At 44.9% G+C, this 10769-nt stretch overlaps 1 protein-coding gene across 1 annotated transcript; it reads left to right on the top strand.

Moving 5' to 3' along the window:
- Positions 1–317: 317 nt before the first annotated feature.
- DDX47 (DEAD-box helicase 47) lies at positions 318–10559 on the top strand. Its single transcript, XM_079993787.1, has 12 exons — positions 318–459; positions 1823–1916; positions 3079–3267; positions 4329–4400; positions 5140–5258; positions 6464–6535; positions 6644–6760; positions 6924–7070; positions 7330–7467; positions 8384–8454; positions 8663–8792; positions 9163–10559. The coding sequence occupies exons 1-12, from the start codon at positions 409–411 to the stop codon at positions 9289–9291; spliced, it is 1329 nt and encodes a 442-aa protein (XP_079849913.1). The 5' UTR covers positions 318–408; the 3' UTR covers positions 9292–10559.
- The last annotated feature ends 210 nt before the right edge of the window (positions 10560–10769 follow it).

The raw sequence follows: 10769 nt of genomic DNA, 5'->3' as shown, positions 1-10769 counted from the left end.
TTGTTCCAGCTCCATATTACACTCATGATGACGACAACCCTGCGAACTTCGTGGCCGAGTAAGGATTCGAACTCAGATCTCCACCTATGTGCTGATCCTACACTCTCACCACTACACCAGAGACGTGTAGTTTTTGTTTTAAGTGCTTCCAAACAGTTACATTCGCCGCATGAAATAACCCCCGAGGCAGGCTTCTTTCCCCGACAAGCGCCTCCAAATTCCGGCACAATTTTCTCCATTGAAGGGGAAGACGGCTGCACTGCAACCGGAAGTTGGTGTCGCGTGTAACTCTACCCTTTTCCTATCTCTGCGGCTCAGAGGCTCGTTCCGAACGCGCTTGGACTACGAGTCCCAGGGTACCTCGCGGCAACCCGGAAAGCGAAGTGGGAGCCGAACGTGGCGGCCGGCATGGAGGGCGAGGGAGCTGTCGAGGAGACCGCGAAGACTTTCCAAGATCTGGTAAGCGGGGAAGACTCGTTGTCTCTCTTAGCTCCCGACGACCCTTTACTTGCCCAGCGGTTTGACTTTTGAATTTTATTTTAAAACCAAGTCCAGCCATTGCACCGGAGTAGACGAAGCTGCCCCTCCGCCCCGCTCTGCTCAGTTCTGCGGAGGAGCTGCTATGATGGGGGCAGCATTTCTGGAACCAGCCAGGTAATCGCAGTGCTCAAGGCTGGGGTCGCCCAGCTAGGTAGTGCTGTACAGCGTGGCAGTCATTTCCCACTAGATGCTTATACAAGCTTTCTTTCCCCACTGAGAAAATGCCCCGTTGAAACCATGGGAAAGCGCCTGTGCAGAGAAAGCTAGAGGAGTTATATTATACTTTAGTTGGTGAGGGTGTTTATGGCCTGGTTGGCCCAGCTCGCAGAATTGCTTAGTGGGTTTGCATATTGCTTTGAAACCGACAATGTCCTAAGGCACTGCAGTGGACAAAACGAAAGGAGAAAAGATAAATGTGGTTTCCTGTGTGAAGGGATATTTTGCTACATGGTTGTGTGCTGCCGTCCTGCTAAGGAACTAAAATACAATTTCTCAGTTTTACCGTGACCTGAGTAAGGTCAGGTGTTTGGAGCAGGTGGTGCTGTGGTCTACTCTAAACCACTGAGCATCTTGGGCTTGCAGATCAGAAGGTCAGCGGTTCAAATCCATGCAACAGGGTGAGCTCCCATTGTTCTCTCCCAGCTTCTGCAAACCTAGCAGTTTGAAAGCATGCCAGTGCAAGTCGATAAATAGGTACCGCTCCGGCAGGAAGGTAAACGGCATTTCCGTGCACTCTGGTTGCCATCACAGTGTTCCGTTGCGCCAGAAGCGGTTTAGTCATGCTGGCCACATGACCTGGAAAGCTGTCTGTGGGCAAACGCCAGCTCCCTCGGCCTGAAGCGAGATCAGTGCCACACCCCATAGTCACCTTTGACTGGACTTTACCATCCAGGGGTCCTTTAACCTTTTCCTTTTTGGGTGAGGAGAAGCTTGGCCTATCCACAGCACCAGTGTCTCTTCCCTTATTTTGCCTGTTTTTTGTTTTTTTAAAGTGTCCCATGTTTTCAAGTTATCAAAGTTTTGAGATGAAAATTGACTTGTAGCTAATCGAAAAGACCATGGTCAGGTTCACATTTAACAACCAAACCACGGCTTAGCCCAAACACGCAGTGTCCCTGGGAGGAGATTGCAGGCCAACCTTTGCTTAGATGACATGCTGCAGTATGCTAAAAGGACAGGAGACGATAGGTTGGTTTATCGAGTTGTGTGAACCAGGACTTCCTGGATTCTGAAGATTGGGGTCCCTTGCTAATTATGGTTTCTTTTCTCTTTGGAATAATAGGGAGTGACCGATGTGCTGTGTGAAGCCTGTGATCAGTTGGGATGGAAGACACCGACAAAGATCCAAGTCGAGGCCGTTCCAGTTGCACTCCAAGGTGAGACTGGGAGCTGAAATTCAGGAAAAAGAGAAATCTCTTTCTAGAAATAAGAAGAGGCTCTCCTGTGTTTCTTGTATTATAGAACTGTATTGCCAGTCATTTGTATTACACAGACTTGGATCCATATGGAGTTCCCCTCACCTTGGACTATGAAGCAGTACAGCTTCCTGGTCTGTCCTGCGGCAGAAGTGTAAGTCTCCCCAACTCCACAAGTCTTCTGGCAGGGGAGCTATACCATGTGTGGGGAAGCCCCATCAGCAAGAAGTCAAGTGGGACCTGGGCTTTTTTAAGCAGTGAGACAGCCAAGTTCGTTCAAACCAAAAGAGACTGTGAGGAGATATGATAGGCATCTTCCAATATCCAAAGGGCTGCCACATGCAAGATGGAGCAAGCTTTTTTCTCCTGCTCCAGAGGAGAGGAGCTGGAGCAATGGATTCAAGTTATAAGAATGGAGATTGCGACTAAGCATCAGGAATAACTTTCTGACAGTAAGAGCTGTTGAGCTCCCACGAGGCATGGTTGGCTTTTCTTCCTTAGAGGTTTTTAAGCAGAGGTTGGATGGCCATCTGTCATGGAAGCTTTATTTGAGATTCCTGCATAACCCTCTGGGCCCCTTCCAACTCTACAATTCTATCACTGAATTATTATTATTATTATTATTATTATTATTATTATTATTATTATTATTTGTACCCCACCCATCTGACTTGGTTGAAAATGCTTTAATGTTATTTGTCAGGAGAGACTTCCATTTTCATTAACTGCCCTCCAAAATGTCACCTGTACAATAAGACAATTAAACAGAGAGGGGAAATGTCTTTTCTCTTCATGGAGTGTTTAGTAGTGCAGATATCCACTGCTGCTACTCTTCCTGTGCCAGCTTCTTTTCCTTCCCTTGGTAAGAGCCAAGGTTGAGGAGCTGTTAGAACAGGGGTCTTGTACAAACCTTCCATGGCCTGTACTCTGTATCTTCAAATAATACGCTTATTACATTGGTTGATGTTTCTTAAGTTATGTTAGCTGATTTCAAGCTGTCACTAGTGCAAAGATTTCTGTTCTAGTGCTGCTCGTGTTACTTTCCAGAACTGCTTTTGAATGTCCTCCATCTGTGCTGTTGTATTCCTTCAGCCCTGCATGTGACACACCTCTTTTCTTGTAGGCCGTGACATCATTGGCTTAGCAGAGACTGGATCTGGAAAAACGGGGGCTTTTGCATTGCCCATCCTTCAGGCACTGCTAGAGACACCTCAGCGCTTCTTTGCTTTGGTCCTTACCCCGACCCGGGAGTTAGCCTTTCAGATCTCCGAGCAGTTTGAGGCCCTTGGATCTTCCATTGGTGTCCAGAGTGGTGAGTGGCCTTGCTGCAGTGCTAATTAGCAGAAAACAAAATGGAAGGAGAAGAAGCAGTCACATGCTTTTCAAAATAAGAATAGTAAAATATCAGATTCAAGAAATGGGACTATATCCCACTTCAAAGTGTGAATCTTAGTCTGCCTCTAGTAGAGGTGGATGGAGCAGCCTAGTTCCATTCCTCATCAGTTTTGCATGCATTCAATCCATAAATTTGTTCTATCCTGGTTTTAAAAACGATACAAAAATACTTACATTTGTGCATGTTGTGGTTTGTTTGGTTTTTTTTGCATTTCTTTTTACACATTTTTGAAGCCAAAAATGCTTTGCAAAATTTGGGAAGGTTCGCAGCCTCATTGTTAATTGTGTTCTGGTCTGCATATGAATGAAGGAACTGCAAATTAGGTGGGTTTGTGCTAAAACACACCCATGCCTACCTTATGATCGAAAAGTTAACACTGGAAGTTTCTGGCAGTTTCTCTTAAAAACAAAGAGGCAAGCAGAGAGAGATTTAATTAGGTGGGACTTATTTCACTCTCACTGTTAATATTTCTCCATGTGTATCCCCGCTCCCTCCAAAAAATGTGTAAGCCATGCAAATGAAGAGTGCTTGGTTTGCACAATTTATTCCAGTTTCATAATCTAATTGCCTTTTAAGCATCAAACTTGTTTGCTTTGGATTCATTATTTACCTCTTGCAGGGGTTTTTTTCTGGATATGTAGCAGTTGATTGTTTTGGTTGGAGCTGCTTACACAAGTCCATATTGAATAGAATGGAAGCTTGGCTAAGACTTGCTTCCTGAAGCTAATGCAGGGTTCTTTTTTATAATATGTATTCGTCAGTGTTGTGGTGTCTTGTTCGAAGAATGCCTCTGAGCATCTAAACGTAGCAATCCAGTTCCAATACTAGGCTGTGCCTATGAGCAAGCTTGGCAATGGATAAGGGGCCTGAATTTTGCCTTTTATTTTCATGTAAAGGAGGTGATGGGGAGGGCGGCTGTGAACTGGCTCAATTTCAATGGGCTTCATTTAACTTTTCTTCTCTTTCTCCCCTCAAAGCTGTTATTGTGGGAGGAATTGACATGATGGCACAGTCTCTGGCCCTAGCCAAGAAACCACATGTAATAATTGGTAAGAAACAGGCAGCATCAGTGATTCAAATGATTGTAATAAGATCTTAATAATTCATATGAATGAGGCCTATTGCATATCTGTGTCTTTTACATCTGCATAAATGAGGTAATGAAAAGCAGTAGGCCAGGAAACATATCCTTTATTCATACTTCAGATACCTTCCCAGTTTAATGCTAAGCATCAGCCACAGGTCTTGTACTTTACTCTGAAACAGGAGCAGACATGGGAACTCTCCCCACCTCCCCCAACTTCATCCTAGGGTCCACATGGCTCAGGCAGAGCTTTTGCCTTTGAGCTACAAGTTTGCTCATTTATCATTTCTGATAAATTAATGTTTCTCTCATAAGTGTTAACTGATCTGTTCTGCTTGACTGGAAGGGCTGGAGTATTTGTCATCTGGCTTGAGAGTGAAAAACTGTATTAGGTTGACCAGACTTGACTGCAACCTCCATGGAGCAAATCTCAAAATAACTTCTTGATTTACGTCAAGCCTCCTCCCCCCCCCCCACTGGGATACAACTAGCCATGCCGTATTAAACCTGCATAAAGTTCTGACTTAATCCATACTCCAGTGGCTGTGCTTACAAAGGCTTTTGGCAGAAGGAAGTCATGGGACTCTAAGATTTGGCAAATTGGAGTGAATGGGGGATACATGGCAATAGTGCCTTCTGTGTTGTGTTTCTTTTTGAATGCTCTGTTTGGTAAAGTTGAAAGTTTGTTTGGTTTTCTCCCGTAGCTACACCTGGCCGCCTTATTGACCACCTTGAGAACACAAAGGGCTTCAATTTGAGAGCTCTGAAGTATTTAGTTATGGATGAAGCTGACCGGATCCTCAACATGGACTTTGAGACAGAGGTGAGCACTGTCAACTGTTGTCGCCTTAGAATGGCCCTTTGCACCATCATGGAGATGGTGCTTTTCAAAACTGTTTAACGTGTACTTTAATCACCATCATCATTTAATAGATAAAACCACGCACAAGGCGGCTTACATGACAAGAATTAAAAACAAAACTTACTCATTAACCAAGAAATAAAATACATAAAAAGTACACAACCAAATTGAAACAATGTCCACATAATCATAATAAGATTGAAAAAGTAATAAAGATACAAAATTTAATATCAGTAACAAGAACAAAACCCAACCAAGCACCCTAAACAACACCACAGCCCAAGGGTCTGTTCAGCAGCTTTTGCAGCTGGAGTCAGTCCTGGCCACGCCCTCTCAGGCCAGGTGGAAGAAGGTCAAGGCAGGGAGCAGGTCTTCCTGAGCTCACAGCCAAGATGGGCTGTAGGACCTGCAGGTCAATGGGACTTGCCTCTGTTTGATTCCCTAATATGGAACACAGAGCCTCTGTTGTCTTCACCACTTAGCAGCTGACAGTATGGTGTCATGCTTCCTGTGTTTGCCTCTCCAGTGGATCCTTGTTGACTGTTGGGATCTGAAACATTCTCAGATACAGTGGACCCTCTAGTTACGTACTGCTCTGGATACATAACTTTCAGGTTATGAACATGGCAAGCCTGGAAGTGTATATTTCTAGGTTTCGCCTTGCGTGCATGCACAGAAGTGCTTAATCACGCCGTAGGCAGAAGCGCACCTCTGCCTACGGATTTTCAGGTTGCGGACAGACCCCCGGAATGAATTTAATTCGTATCTGGAGGGTCCACTGTACTAGGTTTTAAGATGTAGCAAGGCATTTGGATACTAGACTTGTAGTCTTGTTATCAACTATTGCTCAGGTTGCTGTCCAGAGAATCTTCCCTTCCAGGTTCATGTCTAGTAATCTGCAGTTGTAGCCCAAGTAGCAAGACCTTACCAGAAGGCATTGGGATGCTTTCTCCCCCATGTTGCCTCGGTCCCCCTCGACCCTCACAGCACCACTCCCTCCTTTCTGTGGATCAGTAGAGTGCCTTGTTTTTCAAAGGAGGCGCTTCCAGTGTTGCTTTCATCAGACTGGATTGTGATACCACTCCCACAGTGATGCAGTACTCGTCTGCATGCACATTAATTACCTTTCTAGGTGTTTCACTGTCACTTGCCTTCTCTTTTCACAGGTAGACAAGATCCTGAAAGTCATTCCCAGAGACAGGAAAACATTTCTCTTTTCTGCTACCATGACTAAAAAGGTATGGGAAGGTGTGGCATTTTGCATGAGTTCAGCTAAGGTGGAGGTAGAAATTAACAGGTCATATCAACTAAATTTGTGTCTGAAAACATTAATTATTTCTGTTCAGGTGCAAAAACTCCAGCGTGCGGCTCTTAAGGACCCTGTCAAATGTGCTGTTTCAACTAAGTACCAGACAGTTGAAAAACTGCAGCAATACTATGTCTTCATCCCTTCCAAGTTCAAGGTAACATTTATTTTTTCAGGTATTTTATTTCCTTTAACTTATTCCTGACTTACTCCACTAGGGTTTTCTCTGTCCCTTTGTGCTTTTTTGAATGTGTTTTCCTTTCACCTAATCTCCATTAGTTTCCTTTCTGATTTCAATTTCTTTTCTTTTCTCTTTTTAGGACAGCTACCTGGTCTATATTCTGAATGAACTTGCTGGAAACTCATTCATGATATTCTGCAGCACCTGCAACAACACTCAGAGGACAGCCCTCCTCCTTAGAAATCTGGGCTTCACTGCCATCCCCCTCCACGGTCAGATGAGCCAGGTACAGGCTGACCTGAACGCATTCATTTCTGGAATACCACACTGAAATAATGATCATATTTTAAGGGCAAATATGATGTGTATGTGTCACCAAGCTTGCTTTCCCTTTTGTTAGCTTATCTTTTACAGACTTTCATTTCTGTAGAACAACAGACCGTAACGGCGGAACGATTCACAAAACCTGACTCATTTCGCTTTCCCACGCTGGAAAAATCTAAAGCATGTTCATTTGCCCTTTCTCTCTGTCTTACTCTCCCCAGAATAAGCGATTAGGGTCGCTGAACAAGTTCAAGGCTAAAACACGTTCCATTCTGCTGGCTACCGATGTTGCCAGCAGAGGCCTGGACATACCCCATGTGGATGTTGTCGTGAACTTTGACATTCCTACCCATTCCAAGGTGAGTTACGAAGGCAGGGTGCTGGGTTACAATTGTGCAGCCCCTAGTTTGAGATATCCTAGTGGAGTTTGCAGAAAGATAGCCCTCTTCTTCCACAGTTGCAACATAGGATTCCATAGTGATGGAATAGCTAAACGCCCACCTCCACGTGAGCCCTCAAAAAGCTGAGCATTGAAAGGATGGGGAACCATTAATACATCAATAAGACAATAGGGGGTTAGATGGGTCTTTAGATCAGAGAGCTGGCAAATGTCCTGCTCTGGATGTGACTACACTCCTTGGAAGGCTCAGACTTGCAACTTGAGGGTGTTCTGGCATAGGTCTTTGCTGCTTGGTTCTTGGATGAACATTTGTGGCTAGGAGTGCCTTCTTAGTTTTGCTTGGTGCATTGCCCCACTTGTAGAACTGCCTGCCCAGGAAGCTTTGCTTGTCTCCTTTCTTTACTGGCCTTCAGAAAGCAAGAGAAGATGACTCTTATTTAAAGCGACCCGTTCAGAGCTTTAACCTGAATTGTTCATTTTAATCCAGAGAATTGCTGGGTTTCATATTTGTCTTCTGCGATGCTTTATGAATGCGGGTTTACAAACTGTTTCATGGTTGCTGTATTTTGTTTATTAAACTGCCTGTGAAGCCTTTCTACGGAGTGGTATAGAATCTAAAAATAAAAAATATTATTGTGAAGATACAATGCCTACAACTGTATGAGGAGGCGGATGGCTACAGCCACATGGTCAAGCCCATCTTTTTCACCTCCTTAGACACTCTTGAAACATACTGAATACATATTCAGAAGGAGCTGCGTCTAGTGAGCATTGTGGGGTCTCTTGCATAACTGCTTTGGATTACACTTTCTTTTTAAATGGTGTTTTGCCTTGCTTTGCCTTGTGTTCTGTGGCTTATTCTGGATCCCTTTCAGGATTACATTCATCGTGTGGGGAGGACGGCTCGGGCTGGGCGCTCTGGAAAATCCATCACGTTTGTCACACAGTAAGTTGTGCCCTCTGCTCCTTCCGCTGGGCCACAACTTTTACTCCTCTCCTCTCCTCTGAATGAGTAGGGAAGCAGCTTTCTGAAGTGGAAATGCAACTGAGTTGGGGGAAGAGGCTTTTTTAAGGGGGTGGGCTCTTAACTAGTTTATGGGCCACTGGTTAAGAAGAACCATTCGGATGAGAGAATTTTGTCTCACTTTCCCCAGGTACGATGTGGAGCTCTTCCAGCGCATCGAGCACCTGATAGGAAAGAAACTGCCTGCCTTCCCCACACAAGAGGAAGAGGTCATGATGCTGACCGAACGTGTGGCTGAAGCACAGCGATTTGCTCGGATGGTAGGCTGAACTTAAGGCTATGTTTGCGCTTCTGCAGACCCCCGTGTGGGTCCGTTTCTCCGTGGACATGCATGCGCAACAAATCATTGGGGTTCTGTTGTGCAGAGGTGTGGCTGAAACATTAGGATTTGTACTGCATTGAGAGTATTGTTAGCTAATTCTACACAAGGCTGTTCCTGGTTATAAGGGGCACTGTGTTTCCTCATGCATCCTTGCAAGCTGGGTTTTGACTATTTGTTTGTGCAATGTTTACCGGCCACCCTGCATGGTGACTGAAGGTATTACGTTTTCAGCTCTTGGGCTTCTTGATTGCTTCTGTGCCTCCATGCTTTGAATGCTCAAGCAACTTGCTGTCTGGCTTTCCTTGCAGGAGTTGCGGCAGCAGGGGGAAAAGAAGAAGCGTTCCCGTGAAGAGGAAAAGGAAGAGGATGACACCGAGGGAGCAATGGGGGTCAGGAACAAAGTGGCTGGTGGGAAAAGGAAGAAATGGAAAGCCTGAGAAAGGAACTATTTTTCCCAGAACTATTTTTCCACGTTTTTAAGCTGCTTGGTTTTCTGAGTCACCAGTATCGGAATTGACCTTTCAGCATATCCCAGAGAGCAAAAGGTTTCCTGATCCACTAGCACCTTTTGTAAACTTCTGTAATCCAGAAGCAATTCTCCTGCAAGCCTGGGAAATCTCTTTTAATGCTATGGGGAGGCCTATTACTTCTGCTGCCAGCAATTGTTCCTGTCTACCAGCAGGCCACAGTGGATTCCCTAAGCTACATGAAATGGATATATGGCAGAACTTTTTCAAGCTGCTACTATCAAAGTCAATGGAGAGAGACATTTGCACCCCTAATTTTATAAGAAAATTGTCCAAAATAAAAACAAAGTAATAAAAAATGCATGCTGTGCTGGTTCCAAGACGTGCAGGCAAAGAATATGGAATAGGTAACTTGCATCTTAAAGTTACTTATGTAATCACAGCTTTGTGCAGGTGTTTGTGGGCAAATAAATAAGTGAGAGCAGCAGAAACTTGCTCTCCATTTATTTATTTCCCAGCCACGTTCACAAAGTGGGCTTATTCAGCTTAGGGAAGGCACTGCTAGGGCTCTGGCAGCATCCCAGAGTCCCTGTGTTACTTTCTCAAAGCTGGGTAAGTGAGTTGCTAGGCTTTGGGAAGGAGGCACAAGAGCTCTGGCTGGGTCCTAGAGACCTTGAGTCTCCTTTCCAAAACTGGCCAAACACTTGCAAGACTTGGAGAAGGATGAAAGAGGGCTTTAGGACTCTACCAGAGCCTCACACTGCCTCCTCAAATTTGGGTAAGCGGCTTTACACCTTGTGGGGTGGGTGGGGCAGTTCCAGGGGTTCCTGTTATTTTTGCATATACATGCGGACCCCCAGAACCGAATCCCTGCGTAAGATGCAAGTTACCTGTATTTGTGATAGCACCTGTCAGTTGTGAATGCTTTTATGTACAATGCTGCCTAGTAACCCAGACCAGTGTTATGTAGAAAAGACTGATCCCCCAAATAGGGGAAAGTCTGGCAGATGCTTGGCTGTTTGCCTGTGAGTGCAGAATGCTGTTGAAGTGGGTTTTTCTTTCCTCATTATCTCAGCCCTGAGGCCATTCTGCCTGAACGCTAAAGCTGAGAGGCAGTGTTGATTTAGTCGAGGTATTTGGCAAGGTGGATTGTCTTGCTGAGATCCTGCCTGTCTGCAGTGTTGAGGTTGGTGGAATGAGAGAGCTTTTAATTAAAGTCCTTCCATCCTCTTCCCCTTTAGCTGTCTCTCTTTCATTGTGGCTCTTTCACAGTCTGTGAACGTTAAAGGTGACATTGCTCAAGCAGATCCGTCCAGTCAGGGGACTGGCTGATTATCTGGTGCTTCTAAGTTGTTTCTATTTTGAACACACCCTGTTTTTAGAATAGAGCTGTGAGCAGTAGTAGAACTCTGTTCTACTTGCTACTTACCAGGCATCTTTGATTTTCA

The sequence above is a fragment of the Podarcis cretensis genome (assembly GCF_951804945.1).
Source record: "Podarcis cretensis genome assembly, chromosome: 10".
NCBI classification, from domain to species: Eukaryota; Metazoa; Chordata; class Lepidosauria; order Squamata; family Lacertidae; genus Podarcis; species Podarcis cretensis.
This window is presented reverse-complemented; position numbering and strand designations above follow the sequence as displayed.

Bases quoted from the DNA above. Each gene is read 5' to 3' on its own strand.
- DDX47 (XM_079993787.1), top strand. From the start codon at position 409: ATGGAGGGCGAGGGAGCTGTCGAGGAGACCGCGAAGACTTTCCAAGAT. The intron at 460-1,822 runs GTAAGCGGGGAA...TTGGAATAATAG, and splicing joins CGAAGACTTTCCAAGATCTG to GGAGTGACCGATGTGCTGTG. The intron at 7,071-7,329 runs GTACAGGCTGAC...TACTCTCCCCAG, and splicing joins TCCACGGTCAGATGAGCCAG to AATAAGCGATTAGGGTCGCT.